This window comes from Chiloscyllium plagiosum, unplaced genomic scaffold (genome assembly GCF_037043375.1).
Source record: "Chiloscyllium plagiosum isolate Xiang-an unplaced genomic scaffold, Cpla_swu_hap1 HiC_scaffold_24, whole genome shotgun sequence".
In the NCBI taxonomy this organism is placed as follows: domain Eukaryota; kingdom Metazoa; phylum Chordata; class Chondrichthyes; order Orectolobiformes; family Hemiscylliidae; genus Chiloscyllium; species Chiloscyllium plagiosum.
Window position 1 is genome coordinate 30,743,206 of NW_028270162.1, and position 24,888 is coordinate 30,768,093.

Sequence of the window (24,888 nt, forward strand, 5' to 3'; positions counted from 1 at the left end):
TACCATCTACGATCCCGAAAGACTCCTTTATCTCCACACTCTGGCTTCTAACAGTCAGCCAATCTTCTACCCACGCTAGTACCCTGTCATTAACACATGGACTCTAATCTTATTTAACAGCCTCCTTGCGGCACTTTGCCAAAGGCCTTCTGAAAATCCAAATAAAACACATACACTGGCTCTTCTTTGTCTAAATTGCTTGTTACCTCCTCAAAGAATTGCAACAGATTTGTCAGGGATAACTCCTCCTTGACGAAGTCCTGCTGACTCAGCTGGATTTTATCATGCCATCTCATCTTTAATAATTGACACTAAAATCTTACCAACAACCAATGTCAGGCTGACTTCATTCTCCCTCCCCTCTTAAATAGGGGCTAAACCTTAAATCTGAACAATGCACTTGGAGAATGTTGGCACAAATGGACAGTCAAGATTGCTTTATGAGAGGAAAACTCTTTGACAAATTTACTTCTGCTTTCTGAGGACTAACTGGTAGGATAGATAAAGGGGAACTAGGTATAATGGCATTCATTAAAATGTTATACAAAATTAATGCACAAGAAATCAGCTCATATACTTGAGGTTATATAGCAGTATGGGTAGAAAATTGGTTAAAAGAAAGGAAGTAGAGAATAGGGACAAAGGGGCATTTTGAAATTGGAAATCTGTAACTAGTAGAGTGCCACAAGGGTGCCCCAAGTATTTACAAACTTTGTTCATGACTTAGGTGAATAGACAGAATAATTTACTAAAGTTTGCTTGCAATACAAGTTAAGAGGTCTGCTAGCTCTGAACACAAAGAGGCTACTCTGAGAAACAGGCAAATTAAGTGAACTTGCTCAGATGTGGCAGATAGATTATGAAGATTATGAGGTTACTACGTTGCAGCAAAGTAGAAAAGTACACTTTTTAAAAGGCTTGGAACATGTAAAAGTTCATGTTCAAAGAGATGTGGGCATATTCACACATGGAGCATAAAGTTTGTATCTGCAAGTACAACAGGAAGACAAAAAGCATGTTGGCCTTTATTATGTTGGGGTATGAGGATTGTGTGATGTAGAAGAATAAGGAAGTCTTACTCCAAGTGACTGGGGCTTTGATGAAATCACATCTGGAGAAACTGTAGTTTTGCTCTTCTGTTTGGGCCTGTTTCTATGCTGTATGATTCTATATGCAAGGAAGGCTATATTTGTATTAAAGTTGGTATAGTGAACATTCATCAGATTGGTTCCTGTGGTGAGAGGCTTGTTCTATGGTAAGGTGACTATGCCAGGCTTTTAGTTCCTGGAGTTAAGAAGAATGAGAAGTGATCTCATTGAAACATTTGAGATTACAATGTGGTTTGATAGCATATCCTTATCTACTCAACTTCCTAGAACAGGAGCACAGCTTCAAGATAAGGAGCTGATCATTTTGGACTGAGATGAGGAGAAAATTCTTCACTCATGAAGTTGTGAACCTCTGGAATTCTCTACTTGAAAGTGTTGGGAATGTCCCATTATTGAATAGTTTAAGACTGTGATGGCAGAATCAAAGCATGTGGGGGGACAGGCAAGAAAATGGAGTTAAGACTGACAAACCACCATAATTATACTAAATACTGTAGCAGGTTCAAGAGCATATATATGGTCTACACTTGCTTCTATTTCATATATTATGTCCTAATAAATATCAATTTAATTGTTCAGTGCTCTGAGAGTGAAGTCATTACAGTTTAAACAAAATGGTGAATGTTTCTTTACTTCACTTTAATTATATTATTGGCATTTACAGCAATCAAAGTTTTATTTTCTGCACTGTCATCTTAACTGAAGCAATTCCTGGATTTGCTTAGAATACGTATCATGTTAATGATAAATTGTACTTGAGAACTATTCTTTATAACTAGATTTAACCTGAATGTTATTTCCATGAATTTTAAACAGAATCTATATATATCTCATGTAAATACAGTATGGAAGAGCTGTTCTGACACATTAATTCAATAAGATATACCTACCTGTAGATCTGTAATAGACACTCTATGAGATTCCACTGTTGGGCGACGAGGCAACCGAGGAGAAGAATGTGGCGATGTAATTGGAGAATATGGCAAAGAAGGATATATATAACGTCCATTAATGGCTGAACTGCTGGCAGATGACTGAGTTAAATTGGACTTTTCTTGAAGAGATAGCTTCCGATTGGACATACTTAGTTTTATTCTAGGTTGTCGAATATCTTCAGATTGAGCTCTTTCTAATCTTCCCAAAGCCTTATCGCATGATGATCTGTCCAATTCATTATTCTCTTGCATAGGTTCATCTTCAGGTATTCCTTCCCCATTTTGTCCTAGGTCGCTGCCTGTGGTACTCTGGTCATATTCAGTCACGATGATGAAAGACTCCATGCCTAAGTCAATAGTTAGGGATGACAGACTACAACTAATATCTGACTGCTCCTTGTTGTTAGCACATGGCTCATTTCTGCTTGCAGGCCTTTTGGCAGCAGATCTGCTTGTGACACATGATGACATGGTGCTTCACCTTGCTTTATCCACATGGATAGGTCACGTGACCTTGAGGTTCCTATAGAAAAAAAATGTAACATACAAACTGGTTAAAATAAACATCTTAATTACATGAATGCACAGATGAATTTCCAATGAGTACATAAAACCATGAGTAAAGACTTAAACATCCAGCTACTACAAATTCAGGTGATCAACAAAATAGATTTGGAATCTGCAGTGTTAAGTATTTACCATCTATACTATATGCCATAAATCCTTTGCAAGCCTTTCTTGAGCAACCTTCATAGAAATATAAAAGAAAAATGAGTAGGCCATCCAGCCCTTCAAACCCACTCCGCCATTCAATTTGATCAGCTAACTCAGTACCCTGTTCCCACTTTCTCCTATCCCTTTGATCCCTTCTGCCCTAGAATTACATCCAACTCCTTTTAGAAAACATTCAATGCTTTGGCTCAAAAGCTATCTGTGATAGACTTGCCAATGCAAAACCTGTACAGTACCAGGATGTAAAATGTAGAAACACAGCATCAGTGCTAAAATGGTAATTTTAAAATCTTTAATCCATTCTCTCCGGCACATTAACTACTATTAAGTTAACCATTAATTTTTGAAAATTGCAATACGAATATATTAAAGGAAGTCTTTAGAAAATAATTGATGTACACATTTTTAGAAATGCAGAAGCTCTTAATTTAAAATTAAAGATCTTGAAATAAATTATTGATATATCTTGTGATATAGTTTATTCTTTCTAGTCTGGCAACAATTTCCATAACTTTATGTTTCAAAATTCTCAATCATGAACCATGGCCATATATCATGAACCAGGGAATATATCACCATAGTGTGGAGTGGGAAAGTGGAGGAGTAGCAGCGATGCTCAAAAAGATCAAATCGTTTAGCATTGATGCTTTGGCCTTTCTGTTAATCTCCGGAAAAGTGTAGACTATCTGTTTTGGCTCCTACAATCAAGTACCCTGATAACTCAATGCCTGTTTTCACGTATTAAGCATGATTATGGGTAAGGTACCAGGGGATACCTGGCATTCTTATCCCAGTACAACAGCTTACACTTACATAGGACTGCTGATGAATTAAAACAATTCAAGGTGTTTCACAGCAGCATTACCAAACAAAACCTGACACCAAGCTGCATAAGGCATTGATAAAATTACCAAAAGCTTAGTAAAAGACGTTTGGTCGAAGATGCTTCTTTCATGGGCTGTCTTAAAGGAACAAAGGCAGGTAGCAATGCAAAGGAGTTTAAGAAAGGAGTTCTAAAGCTTAGGGCCTCAAAAACTTAAGGCACTTGCCATTAGTGGAGTAATTTAAAAAAGGGATGCACAGAACATTTTAGAAGTGCAGATCTCAGGGGTTTTAGGAGGTTACAGTGATATGCAAATACCAGGTCATATAGCAGTTTGAAACCTAGGATGAGGATTCTGAAATTGAATTTTACATAACCAAGAACCAAAGTAGATCAGCAAGAAGGGAAATGATGAATGATGTGAGATAAGACTTAGAGCAAGATAGTTGAGTTAGGAAAATGGGAAGCTTGTGAAAAGTGCATTAGAACAATCAAGTCTCATAGTAATATAATACTATAGCAGCCAACATCTTCAGTACAATAAAATAAACAAATTGCATGCCTTAAAAACATAACTGCTCTCTCAGCAACATTCTCTCTTCTTTTGCATATGGTATCAAGCGCTTATTGGGATAAGTTGTATGGTTCACAAAGTGAATGCTAGAAGTCATCAACCACAAGAAATTTACAATCATCAATTTGAATACAACTTGGAAGTCAATTGGCAAAGTAGCCATAAACATATTTGAATAATTTGCATGCTAAAACTAGATTCCTGGACATTAACTGAAGAAAAAAAAACTATATGACTGCAGACATTTGCCAAAAAGAAACCAATTACAGCCAGGTGAACAGGAGCTTTAGCTTGGGGACACGAGTGATCCTTTATACAGGTTTGTGTCTCTGTAAGGTTGTCATTGGGTTAAAACAGTACAATCTATCTTTCGGAAATTTGATTACGCCTGAAAAAAAATTGTGTTGGAGCTTTTGCGCCCTTTTTCAGCAATACTCAAGTTTTGTACCATAAAATTACTGTTCATAATTTCTGTGGTGAGACCATTTCAGATAGCTCTTGTACAGCATGACATTGTTTGTGTTTTTTCTTTTATGGAGTAAACTATTTTTTGTTTTTTTTTCTAAAAGTACACACACAGTTTCTTGGGAATATGTTCAGTGACTGGCCTCTATGGTAAACAAATAGAAAAATAAACTTATAGTCTATCAAGTCAGGTCTCATTCTGGGAAAATATATTCTAATGAACTTGTTCAGATACATTGTGACCCACCTGTTGAGCAGGTGGGACTTGAACTTGGATAGAGATAATGACATTGTACTCTCGGGTTGGACTTGTCTGTATTACGATCAGCTGGGATCATTTAACACTGATCATTTGCTTAAAATAGACCACAATGAGTTATTGTGTCATCTTATCAAACCCAAATGCATTACTTGAGTAAAAATTATTGATGTTTAATCTGCAAGCTCCACAAAGACATTTTCAAAATGGAGTTTGAAGGGATGGAAAATTCAGGAGACAAATAAAAAGAATATTTTTAAGTACCTTAGATTGACTTACCAAATGACTTTAAAAGTAGAATGATTAGGAACATTTGGGGGATTACTTAACTGTGGTAGTGAACAGGCATTATCAGATATAGAGGAAAAACAGTACACTGTATATAGAATTATATTACGACCTTATAAAATTGAAGTCTAGATGTGCCATCTGGCCCTTCTAATCTTTTTTGCCTTTCTGGAAAATAAGTCATGATTGTCCACATTACCTCCACCTTCCTGTGCTAGACCATATCCCTCATTTATAATAGTTTCTCCTTACTTCTTTCATCTTGGGAAAAAGCTTTCTTCCAGAAAGAAATTATTGCTGATTTTTTCAATCCATGAATGTATTAAAGTTTTGAAGTTCACATTGTCACAAGACAAAGGAGAGCCAATGGACATGATTCACTTGGATTTCCAGTGGGCCCTTGACAAGGGACAGCAAAAAAGGTAGATAAATAAGATAACAGCCCATGGCTTTAGGGGCATGGAGAAAGGATTGGCTGACTGGCAGAATAGAAAGATTGGAGATAAAGGAGTTTTTTTTCAGGATGGCAGCCAGTGAACTACTGGAGCTCCACAGGGGAAGGGTTGGGATCACAATTATTCACATCATACAGTCATGATCTGAATGAAGAAACTGATGTATTTTTGCCAAGCCTGAGATGACACAATGACAGATGGACAGACAGGGAAGTTGCAGGAGGACCTGGACAGGCTAGAAGAGTGGGTAAAAAATGGCAGATGGAATACAGTGTGGGAATGTGAGAGGCTATGCACTTTGGTTGGAAGAAGAGGTGTAGACTATTTTCTAATTGGGGAAAGACTTCAGAAATCTGAAGCACAAAGGGACTGGAGACTCCTAGTTCAGGATTCTTTTAAGGTTAACATGTACATTCAGCTAGGAAGGCAAATGCAATGTTGGCATTCATTGAGGGAGCTAGAATGCAGGAGCAGCTGAGGCTGCATAAGGTTCTGGTCAGAGCCCAATTGCAATATAATGAGTAGTATTTGGTCATGTCGAAGGAAAAATGTGCTGGCATTGGAGGGGTCCAGAGGAGGTATACAAGAATAAAAGGCTTATCATTGAAGGAATGTTGGTCATATGAGGAGTGGTGAAGAAATCTGAGTTTGTATTCAATTGAATTTAGAATGACCTAGAGTGGTCACGGACAAGGTAATTTCACTAGTCGAAGACTAGGTCCTAAGGGCGTGGCCTCAGTGAAGGGACGGCCATTTAGAACTGAGATGAGGAGGAATTTCTTCAGCCAGGTGGTGGTGAACCTGTGGGACTCATTACTCAGAAGGCTAACTTGGTCAAGTCATTAAGTGCCTTTAAGTCATAGAGTTAGATAGGTTCTTGATTAGTACATGGATAAGGGCTCCGAGGAGAAGGCTGCATTCTGTCCTATTATGATGCATTTATGCGAGATAAGATTTATCTGGATGGAATGTAAAACAATACTTTTCACTGTATCTCAGTTTGTGTGACAATAATAAATCTAAATCAAATCAAGAGACTGATGAATGGGGTTGAGAAACATATCAACTACGAGTGAATAGTAGAGCAGATGTGATGGGCTAAAAGGCCTAATTCTACTCCTATATTTAAGGTCTTATAGCAGATTCTTGGTTCATGGTATGTTACTGCTTCACTCTGGCAACCTTGAAAATTTTATGTCATTGGTGATTTGCCATTGCTTTCCAGGTGCCAAGTCCATCTGAACTGGAGCAAATTACTGCAGATGCTGGAATCTATACTGAAAACAAAAAATGCTGGGAATCACAGTGGGTCAGGCAGCATGTAGAGAAAGCAAGCTAACATTTTGAGTCTACATGATGCTTCATCAGAGCTCTGATGAAGAGTCATTTGTACTTAAAGTGTTAGTTTGCTCCCTCTCCACAGATGCTGCTTGACCCGCTGTGATTCCCAGCATTTTTTGTTTTCATTATTTGAGCTGGAATGTGAATCTGGCTCACTGTTGGTGTTATTCTAAATCACATGCTAACTATGCAGGCAACTAAGCTAACTGTTCCCTTAATTCATGTACAGACATGTGTTCGGATTATCAACATTCTCAACCTTTACCATGTTTCCTACCAGAGTGGATACTTCATACTTCACCAAATTATATTCCCTTTTCCATATTCTTATCTACTCATTTAACTTGTTTATAATCCTTTGTAAGCCTCTTTGCATCCTATTCACACGTTACATTCCATCCAACTTTGTGCCAATAGAAGAGTTGGATCCACTACACTTGGTCCCCTCATTCAAATCATTTTAAATCGCCAAGTCCAAACGCTGATCTTTCAGTCATCTTTCAAGTTACAGATTTTTAAATTAACAATATAATCTATTCCGACTGTTGCTTTCTGTTAACTAATGCTTAATTCATATAAATTGATTCAAATGAATGCACAAAGTAGGAACTGGGGTTGACCATATGGACCACTGAGCCTGCTCCATCATTTTACCTGACTGAACTGCTTGTATTTCAAATTCCATATTTCATCTACTTCTGATAACCTTGGATTTTCTTGCCTTACAAGAAAATATCTATCTCTGCCTCAATAACATTGCTCCCACTGCCTTGTGACTCATGCTTGAACACTAAGATCCCTCTGCACCTCAAAATTCTGCAGTTGTTCTCCAACTAAGTAATTTAGTTATTCCTGCCAAAGCAAATAACTTCACATTTTCCCATATTATACTTTATCTGCCAGACTTCTGCCCATTCAATCAATATATCTAAAGACATCTGAAGTATCCTTATCCTTCTTCCCAACATATGTTCTTACCTCTGTGGGTATTATCTTTGAATTTAGCTACCATGTCTTCCCTTTTCTTAGTTGAATTATTGATGTAAATTGTAAGTAGATTGAAGCCCCTGCAGAGGTTCCTTCAGGCCTCCATTTATCATGCTCTGCCAATCAATCAAAGACTTATTTATTTATTATTTATGTTTTCTGTCAGCCTGCGAAAAATGTGACAATGCTAATGAATTACCCCCAGCATTTATTTTCATCAATAACCTGTGATGTGGCACATAATAACATAAGAAATAGGAATAGTGGGCCATCTGGCCTGTCAAGCCTGCTTCACCATTCAATAACATCATGGCTTATCTTTTCGTGGACTCATCTCCATTTACCCATCCGCTCACCATAACCCTTAATTCCTTTACTGTTCAAAAATATGTCTTTGCCTTAAAAATATTCAATGAATTAGCCTCAACTGCTTCACTGGCCAGGGAATTTCACAAATTCACAACCCTTTGGGTGAAGACGCTTCTCCTCAACTCAGTCCTAAATTCCAATGAGTACTTTCCCAGTCTACTCAATCTCTCCTCATAAGCCAACCCTCTCAATTTTGGAATCAACCTCCTCTGCACCCCCTCCAGTGCCAGTACATCCTTTCTCAAGGAGGCCAAAACTGTACACAGTACTGCAGATGTGGTCTCACTAGCTATACAACTGCAGCATAAACTCATTTTTAAACTCCATCCCTCTATCAATGAAGGACAACATTCTATTTGCCTTCTTAATTAATTGCTGCATCTGCAAACTAACATTTTATAATTCATGCACAAGGACTGACATCAGTGGTGGGCAAGTTATTGGAGGGGATTTTGAGGGACAAAATTTACATGTATTTGGAAAGTCAAGGACTGATTAGGGATAGTCAACATGGCTTTGTGCATGGGATATCATGTCTCACTAACTTGATTGAGTTTTAAAGAAGTAACAAAGAGGATTGATGAGTGCAAAGCGGTGGACGGTAACTAAATGGATTTCAGTAAGGCGTTTGAATGGTTAACAAGGTTAGATCTTATGGAATATGGAGTGAACTAGCCATTTGGATAAAGACATTGGCTTGAAGAAAGGAGACAGAGGGTGGTAGTGGAAGGTTGCTTTTTAGATTGGAGGCCTGTGACTAGCGGTGTGCTGCAATGTACGGTGCTGGGTCCACTACTTTTTGTCCTTTATATAAATGATTTGGGTGTGGATATAGAAGGTATGGTTAGGAAGTTTGCAGATGACACCAAAATTGGTGGTGTAGTGGACAGCAAAGTAGGCTACTTCAAGGTGCAACAGGACCTTGATCAGATGGGCCGATGGACCAAGGAGTGGCAGATGGAGTTTAATTTAGATAAATATGAAATGCTAGATTTTGGTAGAGTAAATCAGGGCAGGACTTCGACACTTAATAGTAAGGTCCTGGGGAGTGTTGCTGAAGAAAGAAACCTTGGAGTGCAGATTCATAGTTCCTTGAAAATGGATTCACAGGTAGATAGAGTAGTGAAGGCGGCGTTTGGTACACTTGCTTTTATTGGTCAGTGCATTGAGTATAGAGGAACCTCAATTATCTGAATATCGGACTATCTGAAGGAAATCTCGAGGTTCTGATAGAAACATTACATCAAAGATGTGTTTCCAACACTGATTGCGCACCGCGTGCAGCTGCCTTGTCTCCTGAATAGGGAGTGAACTTTGCAGAAAACTCCAAGCTCAAGAGGAAAGGTATTGAATCAATTAACCGAATAATCAATTATCCGAACGAAATTGTGCCTGCCCACCTTGTTCGGATAATTGACATTCCTCCTTATACGAGTTGGGAGGTCATGTTACGACTGTACGTGACCTTGGTTAGGCCACTTTTGAAATACTGCATTCAATTCTGGTCTCCCTGCTGTAGGAAGGAAGGATGTTGTTAAACTTGAAAGGCTTCAGAAAAGATTTACAATGATGTTGTCAGGGTTAGAGGGTTAGAGCTATAAGGACAGGCTGAATAGGCTGGGGATATTTTCCCCAGAGCACTGAAACCTTACATCATGATGATGCTGCTCCTTCAACAAGGTTATGTTGTCCTTGATTCTTCTTTTTAGAGAGATCATAAAAGACACAGACTCCGAAAAGTCTAAGTTGAAGGACTTTAGGGCCAGTTTGATTATAGCTAACAGATACTGCCTCAGGCAAAAGGCTTTACAGTTTTCAAAAAAAAAATGAAAGGGGAGTGACCAGTTCTCCAAGCTCAGCTTTTCTTTGGTTGGGTTCCGATTTGGCACAGTAGTGTTTTGATGCTGCTGGACCCAAAAAAGCAGGTGCATGCTGGTACTCTCTTGCTGACATCTCTCCTATAAGACCAGTGTTTGTGCCAAGGGGTGCTTATGGTGTTTGTTTCAAGTATTTGGAACAGCATCATTAAGTTGGGATGATCTGTTGGGTTTTTGGATAGGTTAAGTTATTCAGTATTCTGTTCTCTTTTGTGTTTCACTCAGTAATCTTGTAAATAAATTGTTTTGTTTAAAACCACATGGTTTGACCAACTTCACCCCTCTTGAAATATCCGCGTTACATCTGCTTGAAACAACTAGCAAAGGTAGGGTCTGGGCTACTTTCTTCAAATGTTTTGAGGGGGTCTGGCTTAGTCCATAACAATATAAACTTATGGGGGGTATGGATAGGGTCTTTTCCCTAGGATAGGAGAGTCCAAAACTAGACTAGAAGGCATGGGTTTAAGGTCAGAGGGGAAAGATTTAAAAGGGACATAAGCAGCAATATTTTCACGCAGACGGTGGTGCTTAAAGGGAATGAACTGTCACAGGAAATTGTGGAGACTAGTACAATTACAACATTTAAAAGTTATCTGAATGGGGATATGAATAAAGGAGGGTTTAGAGGAATATGGGCCAGATGCTAACAAATGGGGCTGAATTAATTTAGAATATCTGGTTGGCATGGAGAAGATGGACCAAGGAGTCTGCTTCTGCGCTGTACATCTCTATGACTTCATGACACTGAGGTCCATCTGCACAGCAGCAAGCTGCACTTCTCACCTTTTAAGTAATAGTCCATTTTGCCGTTATTTCTACCAAAATGGATGACCTCAAATTCACCAACATCATACAATCTGTTCTGATATATGTGATAGTTCTGTTCCTGTGTGATCCAGTGTTATGAGAAAATTGTGTAATAGCAGCACATTTAAACCATTGGGACCAGAATCGCATTATAGCCAATACAGGTAAGGAAAATTTGTGTCTTACATATAATGGTCTAAATTCTTCAATTGCATTATAGCCAATTCACATTGAAGAAACACACATTATAGCATAACCGACTTACTCCATCTGCCAGATCCTTGTCAACTCATCTATTTATATCCCTCTGCAGACTTTCAGTGTGCTATGCAAACTATGCTCTACCACTCATCTTGTGTCATCTGCGATTTTTGACACACTACACTTGGTGCCCAACTCTAAGTCATCTACGTAAATTGTAAACAACTACGGTTTCAACACTGATCCTGGAGGTACACCATTAGCCACTGATGGCCAACCGGATAAACACCCATTTATCCCCAGTCTTTGCTTTCTGTTCATTAACCTACCTTCCATCCATGCTAATACATTAGCCGTAACATTGTGCACCTTTATCTTATAACAGTCTTTTGAGCACCACCTTGTCGAATGGCTTCTGGATATTCAGATACAGCACATCCACCGGTTCCCTGTTGTCCACTATATTCCTAATGCCCTCTAAGAATTCCAGTAAATTAAACATGACTGTATTTCATGAACCCACGCTGTGTTTGCCCAATGGGACAATTTCTATCCTGATGACTTGCTATTTCTTCCTTGATTATAAATTCGAGCATTTCCCCCACTGTCAATGTAAAGCTAACAGGCTTATAGTTACCTGCCTTTTGTCTGCCTTCTTTTTTTAAACAGTGGCATCACATTTGCTGTTTTCCAATCTGCCTGTACCACCCCAGAGTCCAGCGAATTTTGGTAAATTGTGAGAGTATTTGCTATTTCCACCACTATCTCTTTTAGTACACTGGGATGTATTCCATCAGGACCAGGAGACTTGTCTACCTTTATCCCCATTAGCTTGCCCAACTCTACCTCTTTAGTGATAAAGTTAAAAATCACATAACACCAGGTGATTTGATGAAGGAGCATCGCTCCGAAAGCTAGCGTGCTTCCAATTAAACCTGTTGGACTATAACCTGGTGTTGTGTGATTTTTTAACTTTATACACCCCAGTCCAACACCGGCATCTCCGAATCTTTAGTGATAATAATCGTTTCTAGGTCCTCACCTGCCTTGCCTCCTTGTCATCAATTATTAGCATGTTAATTAATGTCTTAATTTACCATTTACTCATTTCCTATGTTTAAACCAGTCTTCTTATCCTCTAAAGGGCCAATGTTTACCTTAGCCACTTTTTTCCATTTTATATATTTGCAGAAATTTTTTCTGTTTTTATATTCTGAGTTAGTTTACTCTCATAATCCATCTTACCTTTTTCTTTAGCTTTTTTTTGTGACTCTGTGTTGATCTTGAAAGGTTTCCCAATCCCCTAGTTTCCCACTAATGTTCGCCACTTTGAATGCATTACCTTATCAAATGTCTTGAAATAACACGCTCTCCGTTATCATGCTACTCCTTTAAAGACTCTCAAATTAAATAAACATGATTTAAGCTGGTGGCTGGCATGCTGTCTTAGTGATTAGCCTCACTACAGCCTCACAGACCCAGGCTTGATTCCAGCCTTGGGTGACTAGCTGTGTGGAGTTTGCATGTTCTCCCCATGCCTGTGTGGGTTTCCATCAGGTGCTCCAGTTTCCTCTCAGTCCGAACATGTGCAGGTTAGGTAGATGGGCCATGGTAAATTTCCCATAGAATCTAACGATGTGCAGACTAGGTGGATTAGCAATGGTAACGCGAAGTTACGGGGATAGGGTGAGGGGTCCGACTCTGGGTGGGATACTCTTTGGAGGGTTGGTGCAGGCCTGATGGGCCAGATGGTCTTTTTCTACACTGAAAGCATGTTGGCTCTTCCCAATTACATTAAGTGAGTTTTTGTAAGTGTCCAGCTATAACCTCTAACGGTCTATTCCAATACCTTCCCCCATAGAGTCAAAAATGTCTACCGTTTTAGGGAATGTTGGAAAATTACCTTGAACTCATCTACTACCTCATTATCCTAAGGTCTTAAGAGCGGCTAAAGTCCATCTGCCACGGATACTTATCCACCTGCAACCTCATCAGTGTTGTTTCCCTGGTGATAACTTAATTGAGTTACTTTCCCCTTCCACCTTCTAATTTAAAGTCTATGCTGGGAATTTTTTTGGATATTCTGTATTTCCTTCCAGTCTCACATGCCCTATTATTGTAGCACTTTATAAAATGCTTTTTGAAATTCTCAACACACTGCTGTCACTAACTGCTTTTTATTCAACAACCACTACCTCAAAAACACCAACACATTTGCCAAACTTGATTTCCAATTCATAAATCTGTGTTGACTCTGGTCTTTGTTTTGTAAATGTCTAGTTATAATGTCTCTGATAACAGATTCTTACAATTTCCCTCTTTCTGTCAGGCTAAGCTGCAAATGGTTCCTAGTTTATTCTTTTCCTCCTTTCTTAAAAAGTGGGGACTGCATAGGCTCCCTTCAAATCCACAGGACCCATTCCAAAATCTAGGAAATTTTACGAGGATCAAAATCAATATATTTAGAATTTCTGTGGCTGCCTCTTTAAATTTGAGAACACAAGCTTTCAGGCCAGTGGTTTGGTCAAATGCATGCATATATCAGACAAAAAAAAATCTTACTTTTTAAAAATTATTTGAACCTTATTCAAAGAACGCCAGAGGAACTCAACTATTTAGTTTGCTTAGCATTTGAACTAGGTTAAAGCGGCTGCTATTTTAACTGATGTCAACAACTAGCGTTTATTTCTTTTATGAATGATCATCGGTGCATACACTGGTAGTACGGTATCTACAGGATTGTTTAGCATTAATTTCATCTTCTAAAAGCAACAGAAGTCAGTATGTTACAGAAAACAAGCAAACTGCCCACCTAGGTACATTGTGTAAATCTCCACTTCTTTCTTAGTTTAAATAGAGTAACCAGCTTTTAAGTTGAACAAAACAAAATTACGATTCTAATGTTCTGAAATGCCTTCCCATTACAGTTCTCCATGAAGGAGATGTCAGGTACAAACTATAGCCCTCCTAAAAAGCATTCAGATTATACACAACCATAATCTGTTGTTGCCTCCCCTTTAAAAAAATTAAACTAGCATTGGGATTAATGCAATACAGACAAGGTATCAACCAAGAACAGTCTTGCTTTTACCTATTTCATATTAATAAAGGTAAAAGTTATCATTTCAAATATGCAACCCGTGCACCAATTAATTAAAATAGCAATTTTGTAATATTTGTGAAACAAAATGACTTAATTGTTAATAGCCTACTCATAAAACAGTTTGCAGTGATTAGTATGCCTGGAAACAAAAATCCCTTTGCTCTCATATAGCTCCTGGTCTCTCATCGTTAAGAGAATATTCCAATTGGTCTTTCTTGGATCCAAAATGAATAACTTCACATTTTCACACCCTGATTTTATCTACCATGATTTTATCTACCTCATCTGTCTAAGTCTCTCTAATTTACTGCTTCAATCTACATGATTTAATGTATACCTGCATATTTCTATTTCTTCATCCAAGTCATTCATATTATTTGGTGAAAAGCAGAAATCCCAGCAGAGTCCAGAAGAACAGGAGTCACCCTATTCTGCCAATGAAAGGCTACTTCTCTTTATACTTGCTTTCAGTTGCTGCTTCTAAAACAATTACTAACCCACCATCACAGTTACCACCAATAACTTGAACTCTAATTTTTGTTAACTTCTGCATCATTTTATCAAGTACCACATGCTTATATTTACTCTCCCCTGTGTACCATGCTAGTGGTCCAAACAAATTGAACCAGACAGACACAATTTACCCATCACAAATCAACACTGACTGTCTTCAATCAGCTCATTTCTTCTTAGAAATGTTTATTTCTTGAAAAATGCCTTTCTTTTAGACTATCAAATAACCTGAGACTTAACATTATTTCTGGTAACCCCCAAAATGCCAGGCCTTCGATTTCCCCATGTAGGAAGAAGAAAACTGGCACTATATTCTAACCATATCAAAAAGTTATGGTGTGGTTAAGTATGGTGTCATCATAACATGCTACTTATTTCACTGACAAACTCAAAAGATACTGGTCATGGACCTTAAATGATTAATAAACTACAACTCCCAGGTTATCCTGTTTTGCAGTCTTAAACTAGTAAGCCCGAATGATATACTTGCTTGTAATTACTATGTAGCAAATTTACATTACTGCATTCAATCTGTTATCTATTTCTCCATAGTAAGACATGCCCTCCAGTCCAGGCACCATCCCGGTAAATCCTTCTGCACCTTCTCTAAAGCTTCCACATCTTTTCTATAATGAGGCGACCAGAACTGAACACAATATTCCAAGTGTGGTCTAAGCAGGGATCTACAGAACTGCAGCATAACCTCACAGCTCTTAAACTCAACTCCCTTGCCAATAAAGCCAACACACCATACATCTTCTTAACAACCTTGGATGGCAACTTTGAGGGATCTGTGGACATGGACCCCAAGATCCCTTTGTTCCTCCACATTGCCAAGAATCCTGCCTTCAACCCTGTATTCTGCAGTCAAATTCAACCTTCCAAAGTGTTTTCCAGGTTGAACTCCGTCTTCCACATATCAGCCCAGTTCTGCATCCTGTCAATGTCCCGTTGCAAACTACAACAGCCCTCCACACTATCCACAATTCCACCAACCTTCATGTCATCGGCAAACTTACTAATCCACCACTAATCCTCATCCAAGCAATTTATAAAAATCACAAACAGAAGTCCCAGAACCGATCCTTGCGGAACCCCACTGGTCACCAAGCTCCAGGCTAAATACTTTCCATCTACCACCACCCTCTGTCTTCTATGGGTCAGCCAATTTTGCATCCAGACAGCTAGATTTTCCTGTATCCCATGCCTCATTACTTTCTGAATGAGCCTACCATGGGAAACCTTATCAAATGCTTTGCTAAAATCCATGTACACTACATCCACTGCTCTAACTTCATCAACATGTTTTGTCACATCCTCGAGGAATTCAATAAAGGTTTGTGAGGTATGACTTGCCCCTCACAAAGCCTTGTTGACTATCTCTAATCAAACTATGTATTTCCAAGTAATCTTAAATCCTGTCTCCAATACTTTGCCCATTACTGACATAAGACTGACTGGTCTGTATTACTCCAGGATTATCCCTATTTCCTTTTTTGAACAAGAGAATAACATTGTCCACCCTCCAATCATCTGGCATTACTCCACTGGACAGTGAGGACACAAAGAATCATCACCAAAAGTGTAGCAATCTCTTCCCTTGCTTCCTGTAGTAACCTAGGGTATATCCCATTTGGCCCAGGATATTATCTATCCTTATGTTCTCCAAAAGTTTCAGCACATCCTCCTTCCTAACATTAGCCTGTTCTAGCATATTAAGTTGTTTTATGTTATCCTCAGAATCGTCAACATTCTACTTAATTCCATCACTGCTATTAGCATTCTTGTTTAATAATACTTCAATTTAATTTCATGGATTTTCGAATGAACTCCATACTGGGTGAAGAATGTTAGACAACATCATGCATACAATATTTCTATCTTCAGTCAACCATGAGCATTTGAAAAGTGAGCAGCTCTCCTTCTGAGATGAACTTATGCACACTAGTAAAAAAAACTTTCTCGGAATAAAGTTCAAATGAAAATGGTAAAGCTGTACTTTGTTAATAAAAGCAGAGTTTTACAATGTAAAAGGTAGAACATGACATATGCGCAGGGGAAAACAAGGATATTTGCTTATAAAAGGAAAAAGGACACAAAACCATCAAAATAGCAAGATAGAATTCATAATTGTACATACAATTGCACCACTCGGTGAGCCCAACTTATAAAAATACATTCTGTCCATCATGTAAATGAGTAAGGCAGGATATGATTTTCAGTGCCAGTATGATGCTAGGTACTTTGCAAACATTGGTGGATTATATTAAACTACATATCTCCTTACTGTTCACATTCAGCAAGTTACTGGTTATTTGCATCAAGCAGCCTGCACTTGCAAAACGCACAACTGATTGTCCAACATTTGATAGGATTCTGCTACTGAACAATATTTACTGAATAATCATAAGTGTGCTAAAAATTATGACAACAATCAATTTAGGATCATCAGCTAATCTCTCAGTCTGTTGCACTTGCCTGTACAAGCTGCATACAGGTAGTTTATTCTATAATGTGATGGTTGCGTTCTTGCGATCACACTTTTGAAACAACGTTTAAAAGGTTTGGTGATGTAATCACGTTATTGCCAACACACACTTTAAAAGTTTGCGCTTTAGAAACAGTGTCCTCAATTCATCAAGCGCATTACAGTCAACAAACGCTTTAAAAGTTTGCCCTTTAGAAATAATGTCTTCAATAGCATTATATTGAATTTGTGTTAACGAAATGAGTGTTATAGCTGAATGACCTGTATATTAATACACAGGATCCTGTTTTTGCAGACAGAAAAGACACGTGCATACACTGTCTATTTCAACATCACAAAATAAGAGACAACCATTCATTTCTTGGTTCACTTCTCAGGACAATGCCCTGACTAAATTCAATCTGCCTGTCAATCATTTGCAGATTCGTCACGGCAACACCTCTTCCAATCAGAGCCCACTTGCCAACAGCACTCGCGTCTCATGCAACATAAATGTTGGTTATCCCCTCGAATTGATATTTTTCTATATTGTCCTATGAGTGAAAAATAGAAAGCTTTGAATAGTGTTTTTTTTTGGCAACACTTTACTTCTTTATACCGAACGACTAGTAGCATATATTGGTGTCTCACAGCTGTCAGAATTAGGAACTTTGATCCTTTTGTTATGGTCCAGGCCAGACTCCCTCAAAACATTTCAAGAAAGTAGCCTGGACCCTAACTTTGCTCATTGTTTTAAGCAAGTGTAAAGTGGGTATTCCAGGAGGGTTGCAGCTGACCCAACCACTTAGTTTCAAACAAAACAGAATTTATTTGCAAGATTACCGAATGAAACACAAAAGAATACAGAATACCGAATAACGTAACCTGTCCGACACCCAACAGACTATCCCAACTTAATGATGCTGTTTCACATGCCTGCAACAATGCGCATAAACACTCCTTGGCAAAAAAAGAGAGAGAGAGAGATGGCAGAGGGATTAAGCATAGAACACCTTCTTCCACGTAGTTGTTTTCTGGAACCACAGCCTCAAACTTACTGCCTGCTTTCATTGAACAGCCAGACCGTTAAAAAAAACAAACCAAAGCAAACCAAAGAAAAGCTGAACTAGGAGAACTGGACACTCTCCTTTCATTGCATAAGTGTATTTTAAAAAATTTTCCGAGGCAGTATCTGTTAGCTATAATCAAATTGGCCCTAAAACTCTTAAAATCTAGACTTTTCTGAATTGCTGCTTTTACGACCTCTCCTTGTTAAAGGAGCAGCATCGTCACACTTTTCATTTACATTTATGCCAAACTTTTGGCATAATGTATAGGCTACAATTTCAAATATGCAGACAACTCAGAGCTTGAAAATGTAACAAGAAAGAACACTGACAGTCTACTCATATGGCTCCTGTAATTTAACAGAAATTTGAAACGATGCATTTTGGTGGGAAAAGTGAGGCAAAGCACCATAAACTACACTTTAAAAAATGCTTTTATAGGATATGCATTTTGTCTGCTAAGCATATATTTATTTCCCATCCCGAACTGTCCTCAAGGTGGCGGTGGTGAATCAACTTCATGAACCACTGTAATTAATGTGCTGCAGGTACAACCACAATACTGTTGGGATCAAAGCTCCAGGATTTTAAAGCAGTAACAGTGAAAGAAATTACAGTACAGGTGAAAACCAGGATGGTGTGCAGTGTGCAGGAAAATCTGCAGGTGGTGGTATTTTCATACATCTGCTGCCCTTATTTTTCTTGGTGGTAGAGGTCTTGAGTTTGGAAAGTACTATTGAAGGGATCTTGCTGCAGTACATCTCATGTATAGTACACACTGCTTTCACAATATATCAATAGTGATTGTTTAAAAAGGTGGATGAGGTACCAATCAAGTGGGTTGTTTTGTCCTCGATAGTGCTTAGCACCTTGAACATTGTTATTATTGGAGCTGCATTCATTCAGTTAAATGGGAAGATTTCCTTCACAGTACTGACTTGTGCCTCATAATTAGTGAACAGTCTTTTGGATGTCAAGGAATGAGTCATTCATCTCAGAAATCCCAATCTCTGATCTACTTTTGTAGCCATAATATGTATATGATTGACCAGAAACTTAATTGGATCAAACTGTGATCCTCAAATGTTGAAATTAGGGGATTCAACAATAATAATGCCAATGACTTGCTCATGTTGAAAATGATCATATTCTATTACTCTATTACATGTGTAACGTGCAAGGGCTACACACAATTTCGCACCCCATGCCTAGATGTTGTCTTGCATGTGGACACAGATGGCTTCAGCATCTCTGGAGTTGCCAAGTGTGCTGACCATTGTTTGCATATGCCCACTTCTAAGTTTATAATGCAGGAAAGGTCATTGGTGGAGCAAGTGAAGATGTTAAGCTTATGACACGATATTGAAGTACTCTTGCAGTTATGAGATGATTGGCCAACCATCTTTCTTTGTGCTAAGAATGACTCCAACTAATGGAGCAGTTTTTCACATTTTTCACTGACCAGTTTTAGCTTGGAACCTTGATCGACTATCAAATTCTGCTTGGATGTCAAAGGCAGACACTCTCAACTCAACTTCAATCTTAAAATAGTGCCATTTAAAAGGGGTCACAGGAACACATATACTTTGGGCCATACATACATAAATCTGTGAAGATGGCAGTGAAATAACTTCAGGAATGTCAATATCCTGTCACTAAGTTATCCTTTATTTACACGTGCATCGTTAATGACACTGACCCAGCTAGCTCAGAGCTGTCTAATAGAGTGAACAGAACCTCGGACAATTGGTCAGTCAGGACCTCCTGTTTGGACCAGGTTAATGGCCCCAGTCAGGGAACTCATATTCTAGGAGATGCACCTGACTGACCTCATTCCAGTCACTACATCCTTTCCCCTCTAAGTTTCTGGAATCCAGGCCCGTTCTCTTTCCAGTAGCTACTCCTGCAGCAGTTTTGCACCAGGTCTGGTTCTTCCGATTCTGCCTTGGATATTGGTGCTGTGTACTGGACTGTAGTCTGCCTCTTGTGCCCGGAGCATCTTGGCTGAAACTCATCACAGATAATTTGATTTATTGTTACATGTACCGAGTACAGCGAAAAACTTTGTTTACGGGCAATACAAGCAGATCATAGTAAGCAAGGATGTATAGATCAAAAAGACTTGGGTTACATTGTACAGTGCGTGGTCTAGGCGAGATCAGCGTTAGCAAGATCAGCATTGAGGCTAGAGAGTCTATTCATCAATCTAATAACGATTAGGAAGAAGGTTCTTGGGCGGTAATGGCATTGAAGCTGCGACATCTTCCATTTCTATCCCATCCTCAGAGGTTTCTTCAATGCTGGGCGGAGGAGAACCACGGGTTCTGACAGCCTTGCTGTATTTTCTGAGGGGCCAGGTATGTTTTACTCCTGTCCGATTTGCAAGGTTGCAGCTTTCATGTGGTCCACATGCTTGTTGAGAACCGCCTCTCCTACCCAACTTTGTATGTCATGGGACTGGACCTCGTGTTAACCTTACTGCTTAACCTTGGGAATGGCCATGCATGGTTTCGACACCAGACTCGTTCCCTGAAGTAAACTGTCTCTCTTGCTTGGAGCATTATTACGTCTGGCATTAGTGTTCCTGATGCCATTTCACCCTCCCCTCCCAGGTCTGAGAAGATCAAATTTAATTTGGCGTGGAATCTTCTTCCATGAGTAACACTCCTAGAGCTGTCCTTGTAGTTGTGTGAGCGGTAGTTCTATAATAAAACAGGAATCAGGACACTATGCTGTCAGGTAAAGCTTGAAGCTCTCTCTTTAAGCCTGCCTTCAAAAGTTTGGTCTTCTCTCTCCATTGGACCATTGAACGATGGATAGTATGGGTTTGAGATGTTAATGGGTTAATTTGGTGTGCTGACATGTAAGAAATTAGATACTAAACTACACTGAGGGACTTTTGTTTTTCTGTTATGCAGGCAAGATGTGACAATCATACTTGGTTCTCTGGAAATGCTAAACTATCTAAGACAGCAATTGAAAAATAAGGAATAATCTAATTACACGTTGTTTTTGGGGGGCACGTACTATTACTGTTGCTGGGCATGTGACTATGGGGAACTAGCAGGGGGCTGTGTCTTGCATACATGACTGGCTGTGTTGTAAAACCCAGTATAAAGGGAGGACTGTTCCCTTATTCAGGAAGCAAGTTTGACACAGCTTTGCAAGCAGTGTGAAGAGTGTTAAATTATTCTCCAAAAACCTTGTGCATGTGTACAATCCTTTATCCGAAATGCTTGGGACCAGCTGGTTTTTGGAATTCAGAATTTTTTGAATTGCAGAATAAAGGACAGCTTGATGTGGAACTTTTAAAAATCTTAACAGAGGAGCAAACGCACTGAGTAAAACGGGCCTCGAGGCCTGCCAGTGCTGGGCCACACCCTCCACGTCACATCTGAGTGACACGTATCGAGTGGTGTTGACTTGGGTTAACTGTTTGCACACCAAACAACCTTGTTAATGAGAAAAAAACTTCACAAAAAACCTTCGGGACTTTGGAGCTTTTCAGATTTCGGATAAAGGATTGTATACTTGTACTTGCTTAAATAAATAGTGGCTATTCACAGAAGTTGGTGTATTGCAGTAGCATCAAGTGTGTAAGAATCTCATGAAGGAACCTTACAGAGCTGCCCTTGCATATAGAATGTCATTCAACATTAGGAAATACTCAAATTCCCTGATGGTAAACAATGGCCCATTGTCTCGAACCAACATCTCTGGGAGTCAACATATTAGAAAAGATGCTCACAACTTCTCAATCATCATCCATGATTGGTGGATGAATTCTATGCATGCCCAACCACTTTGAATGAGCATCCACAATGACGAAAAACATGGAGTCTATGAAAGGATTGGCACAGTCGATGTGTAACCGAATCCACGAATATGAGGGAGATTCTGGTGGCAATTTCAGCTTCCACTGTTGCAGGCTACGTCCAGGCCAGTCATTCTGGCTGCAGACTTCAACTGTATCATTGATGCAGATGGACGATCCGGCAGGGACACAGTAAACTGGACACCACGTCCAGAGTCCTAATGGAAATGGTCAAAGATGCCAAGCTGCACGATGTCTTCAGCAAACTGAAGAGAGCACAGTGTAGATACACCTGGTCACGGGCAGACGGGTCTATACGCTCAAGGATAGATTACATGTTTGTGTCCCGAATGTTCTCGGTCAGATCCACCGACGTCAAGCCGGTGTTCTTTTCTGACCACTGTCTCCTGCTAGCCGATTGTCACCTACAGGATGAGCAGCGGGCTGGTAAGGGAACGTGGAAGCTGAACACCAAGCTGTTGACCCCGGGAAACACTGAGGAGCTCAGGAGGGATTACGCAGGTTGGAGAATTGTGAAGTCCCTGTTTCAGTAACCAGCGGACTGGTGGGAAACAGTAAAAGGGAACATCAAGCGATTCTTCATCCTCAAAAGGTGTTCAGGAGGCAAGAGAGAGGTGGGGTAAACTGTCCTAACTCCAGGAAAGTATGCAGAACCTGTTCCTGCTGCAGACAATGGGGGTCGATGTCACGGAGGACCTCCAGGAGGTGAAGGGCAGGCAAGCCTCGCTCTTTGCCTCAGAAGCCTCCAAGATAATCTTCCGGTACAGGGTCCACTCCGTGGAGCAGGACGAGACGTGCTCACGTTTCTTCTTCCAGAAGATGCACAAAGAGAGCTTTGTGCTCAGCAGCCTGAAGGAAAAAGATGGCTCAGTAACGTCATCTCAGGCTGATGTCATGAGGATCAGCAAATCCTTCTATGCCAGTCTGTATGACTCGAAGCCAACTGACAGCACGGCCTCCCAGTCGTTCCTATCCTCTATCACGGAGGTCTTAAACGACAGATGGGAGAGGCTGGACCAGCCGCTATCTCTGGACGAGCTGACCAAGGCCCTCGAGTCCTTCGAAAAGAATAAAACTTCCAGAAGTGACAGCTTACCGGTCGAGCTCTATTCTACTCTGTGGGACTCGTTTGGCCAGGACCTGCTGGAGGTGTGGGTCAGTATGCTTCTGGCAGGTACCATGAGTGAAACCATGAGGAAAGGCATCATCACCCTCATCTACGAGCAGAAGGGGGAGAGGGAGAAAATCAGAAATTGGAGACCAATCTCACTATTAAATGCAGATTACAAAATCTTGGCAAAGGTTATTGCCAACCGGGTCAGGTCCATTCTGGAATCAGTGATCCACCCTGACCAAACCTGTGCTGTACCAGGCAGGAAGATCGCTGAGAGTCTCACAATCCTCAGAGATACGATTGCCTATGTGTAGGACAGGGGGTTGGACACCTGCATCATCAGCCTGGACAAGGAGAAAGCCTTTGACAGGACATCACATATGTATATGAGAGATGTTCTCTCCAAAATGGGCTTTGGGGAGGAAATCTGTAACTGGATCAGACTGTTCTACATCAACATTGTCAGTGCAGTCTCAATCAATGGGTGGGAATCAGATAGCTTCCCAGTCAGATCTGGAGTCAGGCAGGGCTGCCCTCTTTCTCCTGCCTCGTTTGTGTCTGCATAGAGCCATTTGCCGAGTCCATAAGGATGGATGCAAGCCTGAGAGAGGTGACTATTCCTGGCAGCAGGGGTCTGCAGGTTAACACCTCCCTGTACATGGATTATGTCGCCGTTTTGTGCACAGACTCTTGTGCATATGTGACCAGTTTGAATGGGCCTTGGAGGCCAAGGTAATCCGAGGCAAGAGAAAGGCCATGCTCTTCGGGAACTGGGCCGACCAATCCTTCATCTCCTTCACCGTCAGGACTGACCACCTGAAGGTGCTAGGTGTTTGGTTCGGAGGGGCTGGGGCTTGCGCCAAGTCTTGGGGGGAGCGTATCAAGAAAGTGAGGCAGAAACTGGGCAGATGGAAGCTATGGTCACTCTCCATCACGGGAAAAAAACCTGGTCATCAGGCATAAGGCACTGTCAGTGTTGTTATACATGGCACAGGTCTGGCCTATTCCCAGAACCTGTGCTATTACAGTCACCCGGGCCATCTTCCATTTTGTATGGAGATCAAAGATGGCCAGGGTCCGAAGGGACTCGATGTACAAAGCTCTGGGCAACAGAGGAAAAAACACACCAAATGACACCCTCACCCTGATGGCCACCTTTGTGTGTGGATCCCCGGTATGCAAACACAAAATGTCACTACATACGGAGGTTCTACCTGCCCCCGGTGTTGCGAAGGATGGGCGTGGCCTTGCTGCCGCGGAACGCTCCAAGTAGTTGGACCGTTCCATATCACCTGTCCTTCGTAGAGAAATTTATGAAGAAAAACACCTTTGACCACAAGTCCATCAGGAAATGGTCAGCATGTAGTGTCCTTGAGACCCTTCGGGAAAGGAGAGGGCGGATCCTGTCAAGCGGTTCCCTGGGCAGACTGTCAGTCATTTGGCAGAATGCCTCATCACCAGAACTTTCCAATAAGCACCAAGACATGGCTTGGCTGGTGGTGAGAAGGACTCTGCCTGTGAGATCCTTTATGCATGCCCAGACTCTCTGCCACACTGCACGCTGCCC

At 40.3% G+C, this 24,888-nt stretch overlaps 1 protein-coding gene across 4 annotated transcripts in view; it reads right to left on the reverse strand.

The window, feature by feature from the left end:
• Positions 1–24,888, reverse strand: part of LOC122562668 (calcium/calmodulin-dependent protein kinase kinase 2-like) — a 98,579-nt gene that overhangs the window by 65,518 nt on the left and 8,173 nt on the right. For all 4 annotated transcript variants that reach the window (XM_043715710.2, XM_043715706.2, XM_043715708.2 and 1 more), the window contains exon 2: positions 2,000–2,567. In XM_043715710.2, the coding sequence (XP_043571645.1) occupies positions 2,000–2,515 (516 nt within the window). In that variant the 5' untranslated portion in view covers positions 2,516–2,567. The remainder of the gene's footprint in view (positions 1–1,999; positions 2,568–24,888) is intronic.